General features: G+C 43.1%; 2 protein-coding genes across 6 annotated transcripts; both read right to left on the bottom strand.

Annotated features, from left to right (window-relative positions):
- Positions 1-9,099: 9,099 nt before the first annotated feature.
- LSM11 (LSM11, U7 small nuclear RNA associated) lies at positions 9,100-17,903 on the bottom strand. The gene is made up of 4 exons (XM_060144135.1): positions 17,456-17,903; positions 12,084-12,223; positions 10,189-10,272; positions 9,100-9,510 (listed from the first exon to the last, which is right to left on the bottom strand). Exons 1-4 carry the CDS (start codon positions 17,901-17,903, stop codon positions 9,100-9,102), a joined length of 1,083 nt encoding a protein of 360 aa, XP_060000118.1.
- A 1,764-nt stretch (positions 17,904-19,667) lies between these two features.
- Positions 19,668-27,168, bottom strand: THG1L (tRNA-histidine guanylyltransferase 1 like). 5 transcript variants are annotated; one of them, XM_060146507.1, is made up of 6 exons: positions 26,969-27,168; positions 25,971-26,147; positions 25,147-25,316; positions 24,254-24,342; positions 22,937-23,044; positions 19,668-21,877 (listed from the first exon to the last, which is right to left on the bottom strand). In XM_060146507.1, the coding sequence occupies exons 1-6, from the start codon at positions 27,157-27,159 to the stop codon at positions 21,716-21,718; spliced, it is 897 nt and encodes a 298-aa protein (XP_060002490.1). In that variant the 5' UTR covers positions 27,160-27,168; the 3' UTR covers positions 19,668-21,715. The 5 variants fall into 5 exon arrangements, 4 of the variants coding, with proteins under 4 accessions (XP_060002490.1, XP_060002494.1, XP_060002491.1 ...); XM_060146511.1 differs by having other exon boundaries at positions 25,147-25,221; positions 26,969-27,106; XM_060146508.1 differs by lacking the exon at positions 26,969-27,168 and adding an exon at positions 26,669-26,743.
- Positions 27,169-27,429: the final 261 nt, after the last annotated feature.

Genomic DNA, 27,429 nt, shown 5'->3' with positions numbered 1-27,429 from the left:
ACTATAGGTTTTATAGCTACACGTTTATGGCTATTAGAAAGATCTTTGGTGTTGAAATTCCTGCAAGAATAATTTCATCACTTCAAGTGTGAAACTCCCTAGTCACTCATTCCAACTTCTCCCATGGAAGCAACTGCTTTAGAATATTGTTTTTGCTGACGTGACCATTTTATTACAGAACATAGTGTGTATTACGTAACACATGCAGCTTATATCCATGCATTTCATAACACACAGGAGGACACTGACCACTTGTGGCTCAGGAGGTCTTTGCCTATAGTCTGAAGATAAACATTTTAATTTCAATAGTTGCCTATTTATTTTCATGTATACTTTCAATTTAAGGCAAATTTCCCTATTTTGCACTAATGGTAGTGATGCATAGCTTCTTTTTAAGTGTTAGCTAAAAAGTGAGTCAATGTATAAAACATATCAAATAAATAAAAATGCAGTGGTCTATTTGGGATAAGGCAAAAATCATGGAGATGCTCTGCAAATGACCCAAGTCTTGGAAACCATGGGCTAGGTAATAATAATAAGGAAGATGTAGGCTTTGGGTTGCGTTTCTGATAGCGATGATGGCCACACATTCATCCTGGAGACCAGTGCCATACACACGTAAAGCTGCTGCCTGATGCCCCAGGAGCGTGCTTTTCCACGTGACACTAATTGGCCCACACAGGAGTGAAACCATGACCCTTCCCTCATTAGCCACATGCTCAGACCAGCTGAGCTAGCTCGCTCTGGGTCACTGGGGTCCCATGTAGGAAATTACCATTCCAGTGCCCTGTGGTCCTCTCGTAACCCCAACTAATCAATGTCCCGTGGAGCCTAATGTCATTCCTGGGGGAGCACACAGCTCTCCCAGCAGTGAAGAAGTTGATGACATGCTGAAGTTTTAACCTAGGGAGAACCAACTGAGGCGGCACGGAGAACTCAGGAAGCCTGGGAACAATCTTTCAAACATCTGTGTGTTAGAAAAAGGCCTGGCCTCAGGACATGAAATGCAAGCACAGGGAAGTGAAGAAAGCAGCTGAGCATCACACAGCAAGTTTATCATAGCATAAATGACAGTAAGTGCTTGCTGTCTGGGCTGAGCACTTCCTGTCACCAACCCTATAAGGTAGGTGGTATTATCCCTATTTTAGAGATCAGGAAACCGAGGCTCAGAAGTCACTAGTAAGCATCTAAGATAGGCACTCCTCCTAGGATTGCCATATTGTGGAAATTAATACATCACCAAGTAGAAGGGAAATATTACCAGACAGACAGCTTGCCAAACCTTTCTGCTTGTGCCCCCTTTTAGGTCTCAGGGTAAAGACTGTAGGCCTTCAGGTAATCTTTATTTTTCTGTTGCTTTAGCACATCCACAGTGTAGCCTTTAGAAAAGTTTTTTTTTAATAAGATGAATAATAAGATTAAGAAGGCAAGGCCTAGGGAAAGCATTCTTCCCAGGTGTTGGAGAACACTGGAAAGAAAGGGATGGCAGCCTTTCTATATGCATTCTGAAGACCTGGGAAAGCCCACTAGCCACTCCCCCTGCTTTTTTAACAAGACTATTGGATTGATACCCCTTCCAGGGCCAAACTAACTGGTGGGTGAAATGAAATACCAAGTGGCCCTCACTTGGCACCCACTCTTACCAGAGCCGCAGCTGGCCCACTGCCCTGGGGCTGCCCACTGCCACAGTCCTTTCTGGGAGCCATGAAGGCCCATGTGAGTATCCACTTCCAGCCGAAGATCAGGGCAAAAGGAACTAGAGACACTTGGCACAAAACAAAAGCCCTAGTTTAACTCAGCCCTCTGTTTTCTGATTAGTCTAAGGGGATGACTCAGCTTGTCCTCAAAGCTTCCTACTCAATGCCTGAGAGATTTGATATTTTTAAGGTGCAACTGGCTAACAATCAACAGATAGATAGATATCTAATCAATAGATAGAGACAGAGTCCCAAATTTGACATTTATTAGCAGGAGAGATGTTGGTAAGTTATTTAACCTGTTTCAGTTCCCTCACATATATACTGGGGATAAAATCTTCCCCTCACAGTGGCTGTATCTCAACAAGGCAATGTGTGTAATACACTTGGCACACAGGGCTCTAATGCTCAAGAATGACAGTACTTCTTATCGCATGCTCTGTCCTCTGCCCCCTCACGGAGCGCAACTGAGTGAAATGTGATGCAAGTTGTCATGGTCCAAAAAGGCATGAAATAAAACTCCTTATTATCATCTTATTTTTAGTTGTTCATTTGAAGACCAGCGTCTAGTTATTTCACATACTGTATTCCTCTTCACCACAGGCTGCTGGGAAATTATTCCTTGACATAGAGAGGGGAAGGTCTTTTGAAGGCCTTGATGTGAAGCGCTTAGAAGACTTACCAGCACTGCCCACCCACCCCTCCTGCCCCCAGTGCCCAGCCTAAAACAACACACTTTTCTGTGTCTATTAGAAACTTTTCTTGCTTGCAGCCTTGGAGTGGAGGCTTAATTCTGGTCACAGAATTGTGAGAGAACTGCAACCTCTCTCATAAATGGGCTCTCAGGCATCAACACTGGAAGAAACTGAATTGTTTCCAAAAGCGAGACAGCGGCTAAGAAATAAGGGTATCAAGACAGTTTTCCTGGAGTAATCTCCTACCCAGTGGGAAGAGGCCAGGCGGAGCGGACAGTATTCTGAGAAGAAATGAGGAGCCCACAATGTGAGAACAGCAACAGACTCCCTAACATAGTGGACAGCGGGCCGTCTCTCTCTTCATCACTCTTCCGCGGGCACGTTGGCTGGCTGATTGCCATCGGTCAGGCTTCCTTAACTTCACATTATGTAAATTCAGTAGTGGTAAGAGATGTTTATATTGCCACTTGGGTTGACTATAGTTTGTTTTTCTTGATTATCTCAGTCCAGACTGGTGAGCATTTAACAATAAATTGTAGCAGTGCCTGGAGATCTGGAGACTCAGATCCCCCCCGGGAGTCTGTAGTTAAACAGTTCTCTTTAAACCACTGCCACCTAGTGGTAACTGAGCAGACTGAAATGCGCTTCACTTATGTCCAACAAGAGAATGGGGATGGGCAAAAAGGAACTTGTTTTTTCCTTGCCACCCTACCCAGGAAGCATAGGGAAAGAAGTGACAGAAGATGAATCTCATTCCACTGGCCTCCACTCCCTGCCAATGTTTAACCATCACTGTACATTTTATATGTCAAGCTAGCGGACTCTTCTGACTTTATTTTGACTAATGAGGACATTTTCATTTAATCACAAGCCTTTGAGATATAAAACAAACAAGCAAGGGCCAGAACTGGAGCACCTGGGTCTTGCCTCCCTTTCCTCCACCGTGGTGGTTAGAAACTTCCTGATGTCAGCTGCGCCCAACTTAATGTGTTCTTTGAAAGTAGGGAATCGGGTCTTGACAATTAACTTGAGGTTTCCCCCTCTAAGAATCAACGTCATTTTTGCTTCTCCACCTTACTCAGGTGACTCAGAGCTAGAAGCACACAGAGGAGATCAAGTAATCAATGTGGCAAATCTCTGCAGATCAATTTCCTGTACATGCACAGAGGAGCTGGTGGCAAATTCAGATATTCCTGGAAGCATATGAGGATCAACGAATCAAACGCAGTAAAATCCTCCGAGGTGAGCAGAGTCAATGGTGATCTCAGCAGGTTGTGAATAGAGTGGATTAATGCCAGTGAGCTATTAGGTAGAATAAATTCACAGAGCAATTACCACTGCTTGGGGCTTAGAGGAGATAATTCACAACGTGGGCCAATTTCCTTTTCTAAGCGTGAACTTCAAATAAACTTGGAACAACAAAGCAAGCTCAAGGATAGTGATGTAGGTGTGTGAGCTCTGGTAAAGAGAAGGCACAAGGTTACAACAATAAGACTGCAGAAAGCCTGAGATGTTTCAGCTTTCTAGATCAGTGTCTTCCCTTGGTAACAGACTCCTCTGCCTCCTTCTCTGCACCCACCCCTCTCCAATCAGCAGACACAAAGCAGCCAGTATATTGTATTAATCATATTTATTACAGTTTCCAGACTCCCATATGACAAATACCTAAAGCAGAAGAACACTGCAAGCTGACGTTACTAGCAGCAACCCACCTAAACCCTTCCTGGGAGGAAGGGTTTAGGTGAATTTAACAATGAGGAGTAATTTCAAGACAAGAATAAAAGTCATGTTTTTTCTTTTAGCAGCTGGTATATGAACAGTGAAACTATAAATACAGAGAGTCATCCAGGTTTAGCCTTGTCTAAAAAACCTTAATAAGTCACGGTGCAGAGGGGTATCCCCAGGGTTGCCAAACAGAAGGCTAATGCCTTTAGATGTCAGTATGAAATAAGCAAATCACTTTTCAAGACACTGCTTACTATCTGCTTTGCTGTCAGGACAACAGAACAAGAACCGGACTGCTGCCCTAGAACTTAGCTCACACATAATTCAGCCAGACAATCATTGTTTCAATCACCCCTAAATTTTTTTAAAACACATCCCCCCCCCACCGACAGCTCTAAAAACATAACATCAGACATTTGCTTGGAAGGACTAAAAATGAAAATCAATTGCAGTGTATTCGGAACAGCTTTTACGGCTTTCCTGAGGGACAGTTCCTATCTCTTCAGAGAATGTTTTTAAAGAAGCACTAACTCTGGTAGCTTATCAAACTACTCTTTATTCTAAATAAATAAGACCAACTGAAGGTCTCGGGTGTACTTCTTCCACACACACCCCCTCCCCCAGATCTCCAAACCATCCAAAGCCATTTCTTGACAGAGAGCTTTCATTTTTATTAGAGGAGTGCAAAAGAACTTACAAACATGTGAAAAATACTCGAAACACCGACAGTAAAGGAGGCCCAACCCTTCCTCAGAGCCCAGAAAACTGTGGCAGGAACCCCAAAGGCTTATCTTAAATCCATCAACTCAATTTGCCAGAAAGTCATGACAGACCACTCACCGTTGCCACACAGGCCTAGATGGGATTTTCCTTCTTTACAATCACTAAGAAAAGCCTTCTGGGAGTTATTGCCCAGAAGAACACAGGCTGATGAACAGAAGCTACTGAAAAGGGGTCGACTGCATTCTATATCTGGCACAGGAAAAGGAAAATTAAAACATCTGGAAACCATTACATTTATACCACGATACTCTTAGGTGAATCTTTACCTTCCCTCAGCAACCATTTCTTTCATAAAAAATACACAAAGGCTTAGAAAGCTTTGGGGCAGCACCAGTGACAGCTAGCTGTCTTTGAATAATTTTAATTTTTTCATAAAGGCAAAATTAAGAGAAACTTAAAGAAGTAATTTACAGAACAGATTCTATTTCATGGTTTTGCCCATGTCAGCTGCTATGGAAACAGTACAAACAGAAATACAAATAGCCACTCTACATCAAGTTAGGTTTCCATTTTTTCTCAAGGGATAGAAGCAGTACACCTAGGTTTCTGTAAGCCTTCTGAGGATGAAGGGCAGCTCATAGCTCATGGCCTGACAATCTCGAAAAGTACTCCTGGACTATTTCACCATGAGGATAGGTAAAGGCCTTCTTCATTCGCTAACGACTCTAGCAAGGATTCTACGCACCTAGACTTTAACGCTAATGGTTTCTAGGCTTTCTGACTTGACATGCACCATGCACGGAGAGCAAGGAACCAACCAGTCCAAGGCCACCTGCCTTAGACACTGATAACTCCAGCTAACCATCGCACAAACGGCCCACCTGTTGTAAATGGTCTCTCAGAGGAAGCAGAAATACTTCCCAAATACTAGCACAAACAACCAAAAGTACAGTCTCTCCTAGTGGTGAAGCAGTAGAACCATCTCTGTGTACAAAGAATGGCTCATGAAATCGTTCTGGGGGTGCAGCCACACCTTCCATTTCTCGATCCCTTGTTACTTCCTAACAAAGCTGGATACTCCTGAGAAGACCTCAACAAGTGTACAGGTCTGCCCTGTGAACTGCCCTGAAAACACACTGCCATGTCTAGAGATTACTTTGAAGAATCAAAGTTGAATGTTCAAAAATAAGTACGAGTGTCTCAAGCCCAAATCCCTAGAGAATACCAGAAGCCAGTTTTGCTGTGTTTTGGCTGCTTAGGACCCCCTCGACGAGTTGATGGGGGGCCTCCAGAAATCTACCATTCTGGCTTTTACTTTCCCCTTTTCTTTTCTTGCCTTCTGAGGAAGACTTCAGCTATTTCCATAGCAACTTATTTAAATGTCCTAGATGACCACATTTTTGAGCAGCATATACATTTTTAGGACATATTTTTCATTCCTTTTGAACAATTTCTCCCATAATAAAGAAAAAGCAATAATCAAAAAAAATTACTTCTCTAAAAATATGGTTATCATGTTTTGTACACAACAGCACATTTACTAGATAATACTCATTCCAGAATCACTGTCCAAACCAAACAAATAAATGGGGGTATATGGGCACATAAGACAGATGACACACAGTTTTGTTTTTTTTGTTTTTTTGCGGTACGCGGGCCTCTCACTGCTGTGGCCACTCCTGTTGCGGAGCACAGGCTCCGGACGCGCAGGCTCAGCGGCCATGGCTCACGGGCCCAGCCGCTCCGCGGCATGTGGGATCTTCCCGGACCAGAGCACGAACCTGTGTCCCCTGCATCGGCAGGCGGACTCTCAACCACTGCGCCACCAGGGAAGCCCGACACACAGTTTTAAAATAATTTTCAGATCCAGAATTAGTAACTTGGGCAGAAAAGCAGTAAATCAATCCTTATATGGATACATGAAAATTAAATGCAAACTAGAAAACGAGCATGTGTTTAAAATAAATCAGGTTAGATTTAATCAGGCACTACAATGAATGGAAACTGATTATATTCCTTTTGATTCCAAATTTCCACTTTATTGGGAAAATCTAGTAACCATTACACCTTCTAGCTGAGGGACAAGAGGACAGACAGATGGCGACTGCCAAACAGGGAGGACTGGTAAAGAGGTAGAGGCAGGGGTGCCTGATGATTAAACAAGACAACTACTAATTGGGGAACTGAGATTTTAGCCATACTGTTTAGAAGAGATTTAGACTGGCAGATTCCAAAGATAATTGTTCACGAGCGTTTGTAACCTAGAACTTCTCTAAATGTTTAGTGCACCTAATCTGGCTCTAAAGAGTATATTTAAAATGCATTTTGAAACAAAATCAAATAAACAAAACAAAACAACTTCCACAGATGCCTCTTTGGGGATGCGTTGTTTTTAGGTGCGCATCCTTCCTTCGGTGCTGTCATATAAACCCCTCAGAAAGTGCAGTGGAATTCCCTCTCATCCTGACCAGCAGAGGGTGGGGGCTGGGATACGGGGGGGGGGGCGGGCAGCAACGAAATGCCCCTCTTCCTTTACTGAAAATACTCTTCTGAACACTTCCATTGTCCCTTAGGAGGAAGGAACGGAATATGGAAAACAGTTCCTGAAGATATCACTGCTTTTTGATAACAAGATCATAACTGTGACACCTATGGAGATTACTCTCTGATATTATATAGCACCTACCTTGCTCATGAAACACTGAACTTTTACCAAGCTATGAAACAGGGTGAGTAAAAATCACTCATGGCACTTACACGTGTTAAAAGACTTTAAAATGCCTTCCCCAAATTCTTTTACTCAGTGCCCCTGTGAGGTAGGTGTCTGGTGGGAAAAAACTGAGGCACAGAGGGGTTAGTCTGCTCTCCTCTCACTACATGATGAGCCAGAGTCCCAGCTCCTTGAACTTGATTCACCAGCTTCTCAGAAGGCTTATTTAAGTAACACGACAAATACAGCAGAGGAAGTTTTTCTTTTCAAACGTTTTAACTAGTTAGCTATTTATCATTCTCACTTTGAACCTAAGTTATCTAAAATAAAACCAAATAATGTATAAACTAACAAAACAAAAGGTCAACATTGCCTAACAGTCTGTGTCAAGATATAGCCTATTTTGCACTGGTGATTGGAAAAGCATATGGTTCAAGTAGAAGTAGTAGCAGGTGGTCTAGTGTTCCTGTTACTCAAGCCAGGCTGAGTAAAGTGTCCCTTACAGACACCACCGCTGTACTTTGTGAGAACCTCTTTGGTCTGAAACAAGGGAATAAAACTCCACCCCTGTTTCATGGAAACCATCCTAAAAGATACTCTAGACAGGGGCCAGCCCTGCCTGGAAAGAGTACTCTCGGCCACATGATGAGTGTGTATTATTGAGTCCACGCAGAACTCTTTGAAGCCAGACATGAAGGTCACAGTCTCCTGACATAAAGCTCACAGGACAGGTCACACTATATACAGAGGGGCAATACACAGGGTACATGCACTAGCACCATGCCACAGAAGTGAAAGAGAAGGACAAGAGCATCTTATAGTCCCATCTGGTACACCATCTGCAGAAGCTATCTCTGGCAAGAGGAAGACCAACAACGAGGTCCCATATTTTTTTCCATAAAGTGGAGAGGCATAAAAACACAGCATTCATTGCTAGATGCTTTGAGCATACCACCTACCCAAATTTCACTCTTACATAAACTGGTGGGCTTCTTATATCTTATAGATATTAAAAGATAACAAATTACATTTCTTGATCAAGAGAGAATGGTGTAGAGCAAAATTCAAAGGTCATTTACAAGATGTGGGTTCAGGGCTCAGGGTGATTTATACTGCTACTCTTAGAAACAAATTTATGAGTACTCAGGGCACTAGCTTTTAGAAACGAGATCATTCTTTTTGAGGTGTTTTTTTTCTTCACCGTGCTATAGTGTCTGTGGAGTGAATTCAATTCATACCATGCTCCCTAATTCAAATCTAGTATTTGGTTTGAGTGTCTGAAGTAGACCACGATACCAAATAAGATGCATGTACCTCTGTACAGCTTTTGCCTTGATATTAATGCACACACCCACCCACCCTCTCAAGGCCTATTTCCCCTTCAGGGACCTCATCTCCCAGAAGGCCCGAGCCTGGCTCTATGCTCTGCACATGGCAGACCAGAGGGAATCATTCCAACTCATAGCTTCACTGGGATACTAGGATATAGCATAGCAGCGATTCATGCATCTTATTTCGAAAAACCAAAGCTCAAGTGAGGCCGAGCTGGTCACTGTGCAAGATGAACCAGCAGGACATTCTCGCCTCGAATGAAAATCTGATTTATGTGTCGAGTGAATACCTGCTGGTAATCCACTTTGGGCTTTCGCTTTTTCTTACGGGGCTGGCCCCTGGAAAGGGTGGTGGCCCTGGAAAAGGTACCTCCCGCACTCGACCCTTCTGTCTGTGTAGTCCTCCCTGACAGCTCTGACCTGGACTCCTCCCTTGCCGATGCCTGCAGGGAAGAAGGGACGGAGCGGGAACGCTTGCGTGAACCCCGGTCAGTGTCTCCTCGTCCCCACACTGAAGCCACCTTCCAGGTGGATGTCTGGGAGTATCTGGACAGAGTGGAGTCTTCAACTGCAGACTTGGAATCTGTTTCCTTCTTGGAGGAATCCTGCAGTTTTAGTCGATCAAAGAGCTATAAGGAAAGCAATGACAAGTATTAGCCTTCCCTTTAGCTTACAACATCCCTCTTCCAATATGTAGAAGACAGACTAGATTCCTTTATCATGCTCTGTGGACTGCTTGCTTTGCAATTTTTAAAAATTTAGTGGGCTTCCCTGGTGGCGCAGTGGTTGACAGTCCACCTGCCAATGCAGGGGACACGGTTTCGTGCCCCGGTCCGGAAAGATCCCACATGCTGCGGAGCGGCTGGGCCCGTGAGCCATGGCCGCTGAGCCTGCGCGTCTGGAGCCTGTGCTCCACAGCAGGAGAGGCCACGGCAGTGAGAGGCCCATGTACCGCAAAAAAAAAAAAAAGTTAGTAACGAATTTTCTATTTCTAGCCGTAACTCAGATAAATCAATAAATATGTCAAGAGAAAAGGCACCCACTTTTTCTATGGTATAAAACTGAAAGACTTTTAAACCTTATAAGAGGTAACTTGTTGTTCAAACAATATGCACGTAAGAAGCACAGACTCATTTTTGATTCGCTGGATGCATGGGAAGAGACTAATGAAGACCGTGGTCCAGGCATACCTGGTTGATAGCAATAGGGCTTTTCCACTTGGAAACCCTGGTCCCTGGGCTCAGTGATCTTAATTCCTAAGCTTGAAAGCATGTTGGGTACTCAGAAAGTCAGGGGAAACTGCCTACCCTAGTGAGAGTCAATGAAGAATCCCGTTCATATGCTTTGCCTAGAACAGGTTTTCGGTAGGTCTCATCCACATCAGTAAGTGCCTAGAGAAAAACAGACCAAAGTGGGGAAAATAAGGTAGCATTCAAATATTATTTTTATAGCTTTCAGGAAAAAATTTAAAAGGCAGAATAACATCTAATTATAGCAGAACTAACCTTAACAGGTGACTCAGCTCTTGGGCAGAAACAAATGGTTATACGTGGCACCCTCTGAATAGGAATTCCAAGCGGCTATGACCATGTAAGATGGGTTTCCCCTATGGTAAGGTGACTTTACCAACGCAGGGTAGAGGTTCATAAATTTCAGGGAGCATGAATATCTAGGAAGTTTATTAAAATACAAATCTAAGGCTATCCTCCTAGAGATTCTTCATCCTGGGATGAAGCCCAGGAACTTTCTACTTGAACCAAAAACCCCATGATTCTGATGCAGGACAGCCTCAGACCACACGTTAAGAAACACTACTGCTGCTTTTCCCTTTTCAGTCTGTATGTCTTATGACAGCAATTAATAGAGATTAACCAGGGTAACGCATAGAATTGCTGGTGAATTCTTGTTGTGGAGAGATCAACCTCACAGGAGAGCTATTAGGGTCAAATCAGATCAGGTATGAGAAATTACTTTGAAAAGTGTGAATCACCCTACAAATATAAGCTGACAGTATTATGATTACCACCACTGTTATCAAATATATTCTTTTAAATCTTTTCCTTCAAAGGTAAAATTATAATAAAATATTTTCCCTACACTTTAGAGATGAGAAAACTGAGGCTCAGAGAAATTACTTGGCCTAGAGTCACACAGCTACCAAATGGTGAAGCTAGGATTCAAATCCAGGTTTTCTGATTCCATACAGCTTAAAACATGGTCTCCGAAGCCAGAAAGGATAAAGTCATGGTCCTTTCACTTACTAACAGTGTGATCTGGGACCCATCTTCCGAAATCGCTAGCCTCAATTGCTTCATTTGTGAAATAAAACAGTGACAGACCCACAACTCATTCATTGAGATATTATATATAAAGCCCTTAGTACAGTATCTGGCACATAGCACGGGCTTAATAAGTATTAGCAACTAGTATTATTATCAAAGTTATTTTAACTGCCTCCTATCATAGTTGTGCTATAATATATCCCTTCTCTCCTACAAATGTTTAGTAAATAGACAGTAAGCCTCTAGAAGACTGAGGGCACGTGGTACACTCCTTCACAAGGAAACACTATGCAAAGTGTCTGGCTTATTAATATGTCTGCTTCCCCTCTATCCACATCTGTCTTTCCGAAAGCTGTAGAGTAAAAGTTCCTTTCTGAAATTTCTGTACCTAGCACTGTGCCCAGCCAAAGTAGGAAGTCAGCAAATATTTTTAAATGAATGAAAAATAGTTGGTAGGAAATCAACATAAAATTACTAAAAGATGAAATAAGTAATTATTCCTTAAGGCTAGATTTCTCAACCCTGGCACTAATAACATTTTAGACCAGATAATTCTTTGTTGTTGGGCAGGGCGGTGGGGGGGGGGGTTGTTTTGTGTACTGTTGGATGTGCAGCAGCAGCAGCCCTGGCCTCTACCCACTAGATGCCAGTAGTACCCCATCCCACAGTCGTGACAATCAAAACAAATGACATTGCCAAATGTCCCTGGGAAGGAGGAATGGGCAAAATCACTCCAGGTGGAAGCCTCTGCCTTTGGGAAAAGCAATAAAAAGAACTTTTTTGTTATTGCCCAAGAGAGTGCAAAGATTCTAGCTCCTCTGGGAAGTTATTCTGGAGGTTTTGCTGAATAAGGTCCTTGAGATATATGAAAAATTTAATCCCTAGAAGGTTCTCCAGCCCCTTGAGAAAGGTTTAATTACCATATTCCAGAACTTGTCAAATGCAACAAGGAAGCCCGTACAGACGCCCCGAAGTCCCTTGAAAGTGCGGATGTGAACATTCACCTTCACCCCCTCCCGGATACAACGATGGAGTTCACCCAGAGGGCTGCCTTCGTGCACTGAAACAAGAAGAACAGTCAGCACAGCATGAACACCTGCTCTCATTCCCAGAATTAACAACCAAGACCACCCAACCATCTCCAGCAACACAAGGCAACACGGTGTAGTGTCAGCCACACCACAGGAGCAGGAAGGCCCAGTGGGCAAAATGGCTAGCGTAGGCAATGCACACTGAATCGAAACAAGATTCCCTGGAACGTGGATAAACGAGCTGTATGGCTACCATCCAAATGTTTCACTACCTCTCTACCCTATTTCTATGATGTCACTGATTCTAAGAGGCACCATCATTTTAAAACTTTTTTGGGAAAAAAAGAAATACTACATTAAATGTGTGCATCAGCAGCTAGATTCTTCTCAGTTCTGTGCCCTGTTAAGACAACCTTTTTCAGGATAAAGCTCATGAACCACATATCCAGCTTGAGCCTTCCAAAGAACAAAAACCCTCGTCACAGGTTTAAAGGAAATGAACCATGTAACTCATTTGCCCTGAAACACATGCAATCGTCTAAGAAATAATGGCCTTTCGGCCTCTCAAGTCTGAGCTACTTCATGCACAAGCTCTCTGGGGCCACTAGTGTTTCAGTGTATATCATCTTTACACTAGGAGGAAGAGGCCTGGTTGTATTCCAAGCCTTGCTGGTATAAAGGCACCTGCTGAGCATCTGACTCTTATGACATTGCTGATAAGCATCATACAAAAAGAGCAGTATGACAACTCATGGGAGGAATGCTGGGATTATAAACTGCAGCTTTTACTATGATGGACTCTTATTTTCAGAGGTTGGGAGCAAGGCTGAATTTTATTTTTATTATTTCATGTTAACTTAGCCTTCAAAATATGCTGGCTATACTACATAAAATCTCCCTAAAGAAAACTGCGTGAGCACACGCGTGCACACACACACACTCTCTCTCTCACAGTCACATTCACACTCACACATACACAGTCTCATTCTTCCCCCCAAGTTTGCAAGGCACAATTCTTTGGAAGTTATTGTCATTGACAGTAAACAAACAAAAAATCTCTGTTTTGTTTCTAGTGGCATAAAAGAGAACAAAAGTCTTGCACTTCAACTTGGATAACTAAGGTGGTTACTCTTAACCTCCTTACCCCTCACTCATAGATTGGCTTATAAATGATGGCAGTGATAAATTAACACAAGAAGATATGCTTGGATTAAGAGACTTAGCACCCTCAGATTGAGGGTTCAGCAAGAAGGCACAGTTGGAGGCAGAGTGACAGAAACAGTGGTCTTGGAAAGGAACATGAGAACCTTGGTCTGATCGTCATCACCTATCCCTCCTCTAGCCATCTTTTAAAATTCTTTGAACCTATGACATATAAGGATGTATGTACATATATCTGGATATGTGTTATAGACAGTGTCAAATCAAGCACTGTAAACAACTTTTAGGTCATTATAACTAGTTGTATGAACTTGGCAAACAACTTTTTCTCTATAAGCCCAAATTTCCTCGTTCATAAAATGAGGTTAGACTAGTTAACTTCTAGAGTCATGTAAGGAATAAGCCTTTATAGTTCAATTTCTTAGAAACTGATCACAATGCCTGGATTATTCCGTTTACCTATACACATTCACTCCCCTTTCTCACCATACATGTATCTGTTCCACAAAGGGTGGAAAGACCACTCTTTTTCTAACTTGAAAGAAAACAGGGGCACCATTTCTCCCCATGCACCCCTAAATCAGAGAGGAAGGACAGGCATGTATCTTAACAACTGTCTCTTATTCTAATTAAATGGCAAACTCAGGTTTTCCACCCTCACATGTGTGCTTTTCTTTTGATTTTTTTTCTTCCAAAGATTTAATAAGGTGTAATTCCAGGAAGTATTTCTCTCCTTATGTGATCAAAAATACAACACTAGCACCACCTATCAGAGCAAAACGCCAAGACAAAAATGAACTTCACATTCTGAATCAGAAGGCACAGTCTGAATCTCTTCGCAGCAGTGTCTGTGACAAACTCCAAATGGATATGAACCAGGCTTCTATATATATAGATAGATAGATACACACACACACATATATATCACATACACATATGCCTTATCTTTGAAAAAGTTATTCTTCCAAATCCCGCTCTCCATTGCCATTACTCTTGGGCCACACACTTCCAAATCCAGGTCATTTTTAACCCCACTCTTATTTTTCCCTGCTTGTAGCCAATACTAAGTCCAAACAATAGATTCTCAATAACTAAGACCTGCCCTTTCTTTTCTCTTTCCACAACTAACAATACAGTCCAGGGTCCATCAGATGACTGGTTCACTTCAAGAGTCTCCTAGCTCCCCTCCTTCACATCAGCAACAGCATCATCATCACTGTCACCAACATTATCACCAATTACTGAGCCCTCAGTATGGGCCAGGCCCTATGGTAAGTTTAACTTTATACACATTATTTAATCCTCACAACTCAAACAGGTTTAAATAATTTCCTCAAAGTTACTTACCTAGTAAACAGCTGAGCCAACAGTCAATACTGGCAGGTTATATGCATTCTGACCTGGGGCTTTTAATTATGAGAGTCTAAAACTAATAATAACCACAACAGCAATCTACAACAATAAAAATTTAACACTCACTGAGTATTTCCCTACATGCTAGACCACATTACAATTGTAAACCTTTAAATGTGTTAACTAATTTAAACTTCACAACTAGATTCTATTATTGTCCTCACTTCACTTATGAGGAAACTGAGGCCCCAAAGAGTTTAATTAACTTGCTTAAAGTAAAACAGTTGGAAAGTGGAGGAGCAAGTATTCAAACCTAGGCAGTCAAGCCCCTGAGCCTGTGCTCTACTCTACCTCCCCAAACACATTTTACTACTAGAAACTCAGCAATCAGAAACATTTGCCCTACAAAGCCTTTTGCTTAAGAATATACACCATGGTTCCCACTCTCTCTCATAACAAAGTCAAAGAAAAACTCTTTGGTCTTCAAAACATTCTGGCTACCAATCCCTTTCTGGACCCAAATTCAGTTCTCATTGATCTGGACACAAACCACATATGCAGCACCTTCCACCCACCAAAAAAAAAAAAAAAGCAAGGAAGGAAACATTAGAATGTATTCTTCCTCCCCTGAGACTAGCATAATGGTTAAGCATATAGCCCCTGGACTGGGACAACCCAGGATGAGCGGCAAACTGACTAGTTACGTGATGCTGGGCAAGAAGTTGAACTCAATGAGTGTCAGTTTCCTCATCTATAAAAGTGGATCCAAGGGTAAAATGAGATGCAATGCATCTAAAGGGCTTAACACTGTGTATAGCACATACTGGCTCAATAATAGCAGCTATAATTAACAACAATAAAGTTACCACCTGACTTACAAAGGGGCATGAGGAAACTTTCTGGTGCGGATTTGCTCTGTATCTTGATTGTGGTGGTGATTTCACGACCATACACTTGTCAAAATTCACTTTAAAAGAGTGAAATTTGCTATGTGTAAATTATACCTCAATAGTCTGATTTTAAAATAATTGCTGTTATCTTCAACCATGCCCTTCCTTAACTTCAAGACCTAAAGCTGACCTCATACATGAACTACTTCTTGAAAAAATCTAATCCTCACCCACGCTTCTGTACTTTTTTCGCTTTCTGAAGGTCATCAACTCTTTGTGCTATCTACTCATCTTTACCATGTACACCCAAGTGTTTCCAGTGGTGGGATTAAAATTTTCAGTGCCGAGGGCACATTCTGAGACTTTGATTCCAGGCATATATTTATCATGGGAAGTCAATAAAGTTGGCTTTCACACACTTTCATACCAATAATATAGCAAAGCGCTCCACAGGTAAAGGCAAAACCACCCACCACATAGAAATATTTCTTTTCTCTTGAAAATCTTGGAAGCAAAGCAATGATTGGCAAAATGGAAATAAATGTTACAATCTGAGACTTGGAGTGCATTTCAAAGATCTGATAGTGGCAAAAAGTATGGGCAAAATAAGGTCCCCCAAACTGCTCTTAATTTAGGAACATGCATAATCTATCTTTGTGCCACTGCTGGGCAAGCAAACTGGAATAAACCCTAGCTCAGGCAGGGATTCTCCAGCATAGTAAATCATCCGACAAAGCCACCCCTAACAGCACTCAGCCTTTCAGGATGTTTCTCTCTTAACAAACACATTTCTAGAAATGAAACAAAATATTCCTTTGCTTAGCACAACCCTCCATTCCAAAGGCAGTGATTTAATAATGCCAAGATTTAGCTATCAGGATACAGATGCTCTGAATGGCTAAGTAGGTCATTGTGTCCATGGGGCAGATGTCAGAACTGCTTGCCAGATGACAAAGATATAACCCTGGGCTGTTTTTATTCCATTTATACAAGACCTAACACACATTAGCAACTTCTGCTGTTTACAGCTTTACTCTAAGGATCTGTTAGGAGGCTGCAAGAAATTCCCTTGTGCCATTTACACCTTCAGAACATGAAATAACCTGTGCATATGGTAGTATGAGCCTGACAGACACAGTCCTGCACTCAGCCTGGCAGAGTGGCCGTAAAATAGCGTCTGTGCTTCACTGGTATTTTGTGCCTACTGCATTCCAGGACTTGTGACTTGCTAATGTGAACATAGGTATATCAACACCCTGCAGCCCTTCTCCTGCTTACAGCACTGAGAACGAGCTGTCACTTAACGTGCAGGGGTTGTGGGATCATGTCTCCTGTGCTACCTGAACAGATTTCCTCACACTGCATCCCAACATCCCCAAATCTCAATGACCAAGCACTCTCCCACCCCTAATATTGGCTATGCCCTCCCTCCCCGCACCGTGCGTGGTCCCAAGACCTCAACACCTCTGCAAACCCTACCTGTGAGGTCCCGTTTCCAGGCCCACCACCTCTCCGGACCCCCCATCACTCCTGCAGATCCTTTCTGCAGGCTCCTCATCACCTCTGTAGGCAGTTCCGTGGACCCCATCACCTTTACTCACGTTATCCAAGCAGACACTCCCCACGGCTATTTATTACCTCCACAGCCTTACCACTCTTCCCCCGCAGCTCAGACAGACCCTTCTTCACTCCTCAAGCTGACCCTCCCCACAGTCGCTGATTATCTCTTCAACCTTTACCAAGACCCTCCCCCGATACACATAGACCCGCACCAAGCCGCTATCACCCCGCAAACGCCTCCAGGGCCGCCGCCTTCTCGACAGCTGGCCCGGCCCCAGCCCCGCCCGCCGGACTCACAGGGCATTCTCGTGAGCACGTTGCGCGGCGCCTTCCTGCTCCGACCCGGACCCCGCCGCCGCGCCCCGGCGGCCCCGTCCCCTTCCTCCTTGGCCACCATGAGGCGGCGGAGGCGCTGGATGCGCTCGGGGTCCGGGGCGGGGACGTCCAGGCGGCGGCGGGTCCTGCCCAAGGGCCCGGCGGCGGCGGTGGCGGGGTCCCCAGAGCCCGCGGCCGCGCCCCGCGCCCGTCCGCGCCCGCCGCCCCGGCACCCGGTCCTGAGGAAGCTCTCGTACTCGGCCAGGTTGTTGAAGCAGGGCGCGTTGGGGTAGGGGATGGGAGGCAGGCGAGGCGCGTACAGGGCCAGCAGTGGGTCGAAGCTGTCAGAGCTGACATCCAGCCTCGGGCTGGGCGGGCGCGCAGGGCTGCCGGCGCGAGCCGACCTCGCCCCCCTCTCCCGCTCCTCCATGTTTGAAAGGCCCGCAAGCTGAGGCCGATGGGAAGGAGAGGGGGCCGCCAGAGGGCGGCACTGCGCAGCCGCGACGCGGGTCTCGCTGCGCCTGCCTGGTTGCCAGGGGGCAGCATCTGCCCGCGCTCTGCGTCTCCGGGGGTGTGGCGAGCGGCTGTGACCCGCCCGGTCCTCGCAGCGCATCAGCGTTCGGGGAAGAGGTTAATTTGCTCTAACGCAGTGTTTCCCCCATCTATATGATTATCACTTTGGGTGTTTCCTAGTGGTGCGGATTCCCTGGGGGTGGAGCCCGGGCCCGGCAGCTTAACAAGCTCCCCAGGTATTTCTCTGCTCTCTGGAACTGCGCTCTACTCCTAGCTTGCGCTGGCGGGAAGCAGTGGGAAAGAGGGCAAGGAATGCCCTAGTTTGCTGTCATGCCGAGTACCACTGGGGTTTAGCCTAGGTGGGCTCCAACTATTTAGCTTCTCTGGCTCTTTACATTCTCATCTGAGATGTAGAAATGGTTGCCTACCTCACAGAATTGTCCAAAGAATGAAGAGATACTGCATATAGAGCGCATAATAAATGCTCTGTGAATGTTAACTAATATTGGTTAAGTGTACAATGAAACTGAAGGATGATGGGTGGACCCTGGTACTGCATTTCCTACACCCTCTGCAAAAAGAAATTTACGCATACACCAGAAAGACGCTAGTATTAAGGCAAATTCACTATCACTGATCTTGTAAGCATTGCTTAGCACCTGGAGGAAATGAGGATGCCGCGATCGGAGGACAAGATAACAAGATTTTCAAAACCTGGTTGTACTTTGGAGCCTCTGTTCAGCGGAATATTTTTGTTTTTTGATATTAAAGTAATAGTCTACTCTACACCAAAGGCCCAGATATTACCCCCTCATCCAGCAGAGCCAAGGTGTTTCCAGTCACCTACAGGCCACACAAATCACTTTCCTAAGTGCCACCACTCTCCCAAACTGCTATCAACTGGTATTAATTCTATACTAGTTGCTTTTGTGCATATTTTAAAGTTTCCTTAAGACCTGGAAAGGAAGCCCCAGAGAATACTATTCTCTTAGAGAGCAGGATGAAAATATACAGCTGTGAAGTATACTTTAGAATACATGATGCAAAATAAAAAAGATAACATAAAAACTACCAACAATGCTTCTGATAGCACTGCATAACTCAATAGGTAAACCCGGGTCATTCCTTTGCTCAAAACCCCTGCCCCAACACAAACGTCAAACCTGCAAACTGCTGGCAATTCAACGAGCAAGTGCACATCCCCATCTTGTAACAAAATCAAGTGACAGCCTTTGTGGTATCACATAGCACCCACAGAAAACACAAAACTTCCGTGGGTAGTTGTCTTAAAAATTTGTACTAATACCTTATATTTGTTTTGATATAAAATGCTATAATTTACTTACAATTAAGTTAAATTTGCCAATCAAGAGCTACATTCTTATTGCCTTACTTGGCCTATCACAGTGTACTAGCCTAGGTATATCATATTTGGGCCCTGTTACACAAAGTGTGGTACATTGACCATTATCCACCAAAAGCCTTTGAACCCCAAAATCTTCATGCGGAAAGCTTAGAACTGGCATTTTAAATGAGTATTTCAAGTAAATTTGTTGCATTCAAAAGTCTGTGAACCACCACTGTGATGAAGGGATGTGAGCCTGGCTTATGTAAAGACATACACACATGAAAGTTGGACTCATACTGCGTTTGTATGAAAAAAAACAAATGAAAAATTAGGCCAAGAGAGTTGAAAGCTTTATTTTTTTCTCTCAAAGAAATCTTATCAATTACCAAACATGAGCCATGTCTCCTATTACCACGAAGCGAAGAGAACAGGAAGGGAAAAAAAGGCATTGACAGATGGGGTGTCAATTGGTGAGGGATGAGACCAGCCGTTGCCCTTTCAAAAATACATTTTCTTCTTGGCTGTAAATTCTACAGTGCAAGACCAGGCACAGGGATGTGGGCTGTCTCTTAGTTAATTCTTTATAGAGCCAAATTAATCTTCTTCCTCTACAACATGAAATGAGGACAAGAGGAGACATGAGTGCTCGACCACCTATCCCCACTGCCTCCCCCCTTCAGAGGCCAACGGCTTGGCGACACGCAGTTCCTGCTGCTCCTCGCCCAACTCCACTGGCCCGTTGGCAGGCAGAACTATTAGGACTCCTCTGCCACCTGCTACCTGTGACCCCAAGATGAGGATTGGTCCCTCTGTTCTCCAACTCAAATGTCACTGTTCCGATTATCCAGAGGCTACCTGAGAATCTTTTTCAGGAAGTCCACAGGAAGGTGACTTTCAAAACTGAAGTGTCTAGAGGACAGAGAGTAAATGTTTCTTCCTCCTCATTCATTCATTCTCGCTGTTTTCTTTCTCCCACATAAACAGGTAATTCTCTTTCTTCTTAGAAAGAGGTTAAGTGGCCTTGTAATCATTGCCCCTGGCAAGATGATCATGATGATCAGGCTGCCAACTCCACAAAATCAATCTAGGGAATGTTTACACAAGGACATCCAAACTACAACTCATTTGTTCAGCTCAAGTTGCCAATCTGGAGATTGGCACAAAGCCCTGAGTTTGCCCTGGAATTCCTGAATTCAGAGGCATCAGGCAGGCATCAACCCATATTAACTCCAGGTCTGCCAAAGATGAATGCAAGTAGATAGGTGGGCAAGGTGACCAAGGTCACTGGATTCTGTGGTTAAGAATAAGTGGGTGACTGGGCATATACCCTGAGAAAACCAAAATTCAAAAAGAGTCATGTACCAGAATGTTCATTGCAGCTCTATTTACAATAGCCCAGAGATGGAAACAACCTAAGTGCCCATCATCGGATGAATGGATAAAGAAGATGTGGCACATATATACAATGGAATATTACTCAGCCATAAAAAGAAACGAAATTGAGCTATTTGTAATGAGGTGGATAGACCTAGAGTCTGTCATACAGAGTGAAGTAAGTCAGAAAGAAAAAGACAAATACCGTATGCTAACACATATATATGGAATTTAAGAAAAAAAAAATGTCATGAAGAACCTAGGGGTAAGGCAGGAATAAAGACGCAGACCTACTAGAGAACGGACTTGAGGTTATGGGGAGGGGGAAGGGTGAGCTGTGACAGGGCGAGAGAGAGTCATGGACATATACACACTAACAAACATAGTAAGGTAGATAGCTAGTGGGAAGCAGCCGCATGGCACAGGGAGATCTGCTCGGTGCTTTGTGACAGCCTGGAGGGGTGGGATAGGGAGGGTGGGAGGGAGGGAGACGCAAGAGGGAAGACATATGGGAACATATGTTTATGTATGACTGATTCACTTTGTTATAAAGCAGAAACTAACACACCATTGTAAAGCAATTATACCCCAATAAAGATGTTAAAAAAAAAAAAGAATAAGTGGGTGAGAGTAAAGTTTGGGCTCATCTTCTATCATAGGTGAAAAGAGCTTGACAAGTTTTTATAAGGCTTACGCCACAATCTAAAAATGATTCATTTTGCAAGGCATAAAATAGTTCTTGCTTTATAAAAATAGTACCACGATTTTTAAAAAACTGTACTTCTACCAAAGGAACCATGTTTCAACACCGAAAAATAGGTGTTCCACTTAAAGCAGAACAAGATACACCACCCACATTCATCCCTTCTTTCTCTGTTCCCCTCCCAACCAGAGCCATGTCACTCCCAGGACACTGTTCTGCATGGCACAGATGCTAGGGCCACCTAAGGCCAGGAGACTTGGGGGACCCTGCATGGTCAAGCACACCAGTAATGAAAAGCAAAGGGTCAGCTGTCTTCATGTAGGATTTCTGGATGTTCCTTCCAGAAAGCATCCCCAATGACATCGCAGTGTAAGGGCACCGCCTTAGTCCTGGTCCGGGTCACCACCATCTTTCTTCCTTCCATTTCTGCTGGCAGCCTAACTTCTTTTGTCGTGACTTCATCCACCTATAGGTAAAGTTAAAATATTGACACATTAACTAGAGAGTCAGTTTGGGAGAGAAGAGGGAGAAGTGGGGGAAGTTTACTTTTTTACTTTATGTACTTCTGACAAATACACATTTTCAGGCATATATATATATATATATGAACATATATATACATATATATATATATATCAGAGATATATGTATATCTCTCACCATACATGAATTTCTTTACAACTAAAATACTTTTTAAAAAAGTTATGTTGCTATATTTTGAAAGGAGACCTTAGGAACAAAGAAGGGATTCTATGTTCCTTGTTAGCAATAACCATAAAATTAAAGACATGTCTGCTCTCCCACCTGCATTAAGAAGGATCCGAGTCTGTGCCAAACAAATGTTTTAAAAATACTAATAAAAGAGCTGAAGCTGCCAGTGGGATACCTAATAACCCTTAATACTTGAAAACATTCATTTCAGAAAAAAATACTTTAGACAGAAGGAAATAAATTTAGAGACTTCATTATGCCCAGGAGCTGGAACAGAGCAAAAATATTGGTAGAATTAAGGATACAGGTGAATGCACAGACAGAATATTAAGTTAAGTATGAATGTCTAGGGAAGCCCTCAAACATTCTGCAAGGGACAGAACCCTCACATGCAACATCAGTTCCTTATATTACAGTTCTCATGGGATGGATGGACCATTTAGTGGAATTATCCAGTGTGGGAGAAATTATTTTTTTAAATGTTCTCTGAATGCAAAAATTCTCATATCTGCACTTACCTGTTTAAAAGGGTTTGATGAGATTTGGGGAGAGCTTATGACATGGAAAAGTGTAATAATTCTAAAATTCTGTGATTCTACTTACAGAATGGGGGAGTCCAGATCACAATGTTCACTGACAAACTGACAAAACGAGCATCCATAATAATAATCGATAGCATCTCATTTTGGAAAGGGTCTAATCTGTGCTAGTTACTGGAGTCACATCAGCATACAGGCAGCAGGCAAGACAAAGCCTGGGATGGGCACAGGCTTTCCTTCTGACCTCCGTTTTTCCTCAGACGTAACAGCATTACCTTCTGCCATATCAACACAGTTCCCTTCCTATACATCAGTGGCTCATTATTGTAGTTGATGTTGAATTCAGAAAATAAAATCTCATTCTTGTCTGCTGTAAGAGTTCCCTGAAGAAATAAAAACACATATAAAAAGCTTTGTAGGTCTTTTCTCTCCCCTAACCCCACCTATCCATTCCACTCTCTACCTAGACTTCCACGACAAATCAAGAAGTGGAAGCATTTCATCAAACGTCACATAGGTGTTAATGAATTTTCATCGTAAAAGCAGTTCAAATCTTATTTAAATATCAAAATTCATAAAATTCTCTTTTGTAGCAAATAACTGCCTTTACAAGTCACTACTGTGATGGGGTGAGAGGAACTAATAGTAAGAGTACCGATTCTGTACTGGATAGTTTTTGTATTATTTGACCCTCATAACCATCTCCATTTTAGAGATGAGAGCTCTGAAGCTTAGAAAGATTATATAAATTTTCCGAGGCCAAAAGTGCTCTTATTCGTATAAGAATCAAAATCTGATCTCAGCACTTCCAAACTCTGGCTAGATCTACCAGTCTTCCTATTACTGCTACATATGCAACTTTATCATGATTGTTAATAATGACAACCATTTACTGCGTCATTTTAAAGTCCCAGGCATTGTATTAGGAGCTAATACAACACATCATCTCATTTCACGGTTAGTTTTCCTACAAGTAGCATGTTCATCTAATGATACAAGCCAGTATTTATTAAGTACTTACAGTGTGCCCTGTACTAGCCTTTATGTGTTTTACATGCATTATGCCATTTAACTCTCACCAGAAACCTATGAGGTAGGAACTACTATCTTCTACATTTTACCTATTAAAAACTAAGGCAGAGATGATAAAATTAAACAAAAGCCTCTGAGTACAATTATTTGACCCCCAGAGCCTAAACTCTTAATGATACACAGGAGTCCTAACCCCAAGAAACTCCAGGTCCCCAGCAGGGATTGACAATCATGAAGCAAACAGGTGGGGCTGACAAAAAAAGAAGAGCATGTGCCCTTTATAGGGGGCAGCCTATACACAGCTCCAGCTAAGCACTACCATGTGGGAGTGTAGAGCCATTATTAAATCCATTTTCCAGCTGAGGACACTGAGGCTCAGGGAGTAGTAACAACTGATCCACAGTCACAAAGCAAGCAAGCAGCAGACCTGCTACTAGTATGATCTTTCTATCTTTTCAAAACAAAACCATAAAAATTTAAGAGCTTAAAAAGAAGGCCAAATGTCATGAGAGAGCGTAAACTGTCCCCCCTTAAGTATTAATGCAGTAAGATCTTTATACCTGTAATCTCTCTTGGGCTTGTATTGGTGTTAATCCAGACTGCTGTACAAGTGCCCAGAAAACTGTATTATAAAGATTATTGATGTGACCTGTAAAGAAAACATAGTTGGCACTGTGTACGCACATAGAATCTTTATTCAATATTCACCCTTCAAAGAGTACTGGAACCCCACCTCTCTCCCGCAGAGACATATAATTACTTGCGCAAAGCCATACACAGGGAACACAGGGGGAAGTGGTCAAGCAGAAAAAACTTATTTCCTAACAGTTTTATCCTGTCATTTCAGTTGTGCTTTACACAAATCTGTTAACTTGTGCATTAAGCTAAGGAATACTTTCCAAGTTATTTGATTTGTATTATTCCCACCTCTCTTCCAGTTCTCCTGGCAAAATCAAGACACACCAAATGAATAAAAGTCTAACAAACATTTCACCATAGTCATGTAAGGAAGGGTCACAACTTGAATACCCACTGAAGCCAGCACAAACATAGGCGTGTAAAGCAGAGTTCCCAGGGGAACAACAGGGAATGGTAGAGGCTGAGGCACACTGGCTCCTATGTGCATGAATGTGTGCCTGCGTGTGTGTGTTTATGTGTGTGTGTGTCTGTGTGTATAAAGGCAGTAGTCACTACGCAGGTTCTGACCAATACTAAGTGGGAATATAGACCTAGTATTGCCAAATCTGATTTTACCAAAAAAAAAAAAAAAAAAAGTTGGAAATAGGTAGTATTTACATAAAACCTTCCAATTTTTCAAGTATTTTCAACTAATTTAAAAAACTTGAAATATTGCATTCCAAACAAAATACATGGGCCAAAAATGTATCAGATCATCACCTCTAATATAAGGAATCAGTAGTTTAACTACATCTGTTTATTTGGTTTCACTTACAATCTGCTTGCCGCCAGCTGAGATAGTCCTTTAAGGTCTGGTTGCTAGGATACACCACGACTCTTCCATCAAAGCCTGGGGGATACAGAAGGGGCTGGTCCTCAAAGTAATCCCGCCAGTAAAACACATAGCTGGAGGCGAACTGGGAGACCACGTGAGTCATAAACTTACTTGCAAAAGGCACAGTGGGTGGAGCAAGAAGAGAGAAAATACATGATATTAATTCAACACCATGACAGGGTCTGTGGGTGTAACAGAGAGATAACACAAACTGTCTAGCAAGCCAAGAGTGATGGGTCAAGAAAAACTATTTTAGTATTTCAGTTATATATTTAAAATGCAGCCTGTCTCTCCTTCTAGTCCTATAAGTAATTTACTAATGTCAAATGTTATTCCATAGCGTGTGACGTGAACTTATGGTTCAAGAGGTTTTTTTTCAAGTCTTGGAAGGCGGGGAACCATTGTTTTAAAAACATCCCAATTCATTACGTGATCTGTTTCCTGTGAGAGTTTCAATATACTGCCAAATCAAATATCAGATCTAATTTGTACTGAGAACCTCCTTAACTAAAACTTTAGTTTCTCTTTCTAGTCTTAATGTTCAATGCCAGATCAGTCTAGAAGCTAAGGTGATGGCGAATACAGAGAAAAACTTAAAGAGGTATACAGAATGCTCAGGTATCAGATGCAAGTACAACAGTCTAACCTGTTATATACATACATTCTGCAGTTGCAAATACTACAGTCTGTAAGTTTGCGATTAAGATAAGCAGAAGCCAAATGCTGGTAGGAAATATTCTGAAGGAGCTAGGCCACAAAATTACCTGGCTCTTCTTTTAAACCAATTACTTTTCCGCTTGAACACAAAGCTGTACTCATCACTCTGCCCATATGCAATCACAATATCCTCCAGTTCTTCCATTACGGTTTGGGCACATTTAGTCATTAGATGGAGAGCACGGCTGTCATTAGGTTTTGCAAAGTTGTGCTTCTCAGCAAACCTTCATAAGGGAGAAAGAAGAGGGAAAAGGGTATGGGTGGAAGAGAGCTTGTCATTAATACCACAGATCAAAGGGGCTACTCAAAGAGCGCTGTGAGTGTGCTGTGAGTCCAGACATTCCAGTAGCCACAACCTGATCCATTTCGTTAAGAACTCTAGTTTTTCTTGCTCTAACCAACTGAGAAAAAGTAACATAAATACTAAGCCTCCATTCCCTTTTCAGTGAAATGGGGATAAAGTTACTTCATAGGATTCTCCTGAAGATGAGAGGGAGATAAATATAACTATGCCTGGCTCCTTGGAAGTGCTCAATAAATGTTAACTACAATAAGCATTACTAAAGTAACACTTTTAAGACTTAAATTCCCATCTTCCTGCTACACTTTTCTTTTTTTCTGACTTTTTCCCTCCTGAATCCAGTCCATGTGTTCTGCTACTTATAATGAAACAACATACTCTACAGTGGTGCCCACAGCGAGGCCAGAACGGGCCGCAAAACACTCAGCCCTCAAAGATACCTACCAAAATAGCTTGTCAATTTGTTGAAGAGCTGAAATAATGGGCCCGAGAGTGACTTTTTCCACCACAGTCTTGCTAACGGACACCCCAAGCCAGCTCCTCACTAGGGGAGCACCGTGTCTCATTTACCCCACCTAGCTCGCGTTCAAGCCGGTTGTAGCCAGCACGCAGAGTGATGCTCAGTGCCGCGCGCTCACTGGCTGCCGAGTTACCCCGGTAACCACGAGCTCGGGGCTGCGACAAATGCGTCGCATTCTCTGGAAGCACTGGCGAACCACGCAGCCCTGAGCCCAGCTCGCTCACCGATGGAAATTCCTGCCGTCCAGCCGCACCACCACCCAGCAGTGGGCAAGGCATGTGTCGTCAGCCTCGAAGTCCCGCACGTACTCGAACTTGCTCTTTGCCATTGCCGCTCCCAATTTCAAGCACCGTCTCAAAGTGACGGAAAAGGCAGCCAAGCAACCGCTAACGTTCACGGCGCCAGCAGCCCACATTTCCCCCACGGAAATGAAAACACCAGAGAGCTCCACCCCGGAAGTTCCTGTGTCTTCTCACGGTCGCTCTAGCCGTAGTGGAGGCCAGCATCTCTCTCGCCTCTCCTTGTAGTTCTTAATGGACTTCCGGGCCTGGAAGGAGGGTTCCATGCTTCCCTTAGCACTACTCATGGCTGCTCGCCTGTCTCCTTCCGTCCTGCAACAAATCATTCTCACGAAATTTTAAAAAATTCATCTCTGGCCAAGTTTGAAGGTTTGTGATTTTTTTCT

The sequence above is a fragment of the Lagenorhynchus albirostris genome, chromosome 3 (genome assembly GCF_949774975.1).
Source record: "Lagenorhynchus albirostris chromosome 3, mLagAlb1.1, whole genome shotgun sequence".
NCBI classification, from domain to species: Eukaryota; Metazoa; Chordata; class Mammalia; order Artiodactyla; family Delphinidae; genus Lagenorhynchus; species Lagenorhynchus albirostris.
The sequence above is the reverse complement of the archived record's forward strand: the minus strand, read 5'-3'. Positions and strand labels throughout refer to the sequence as shown.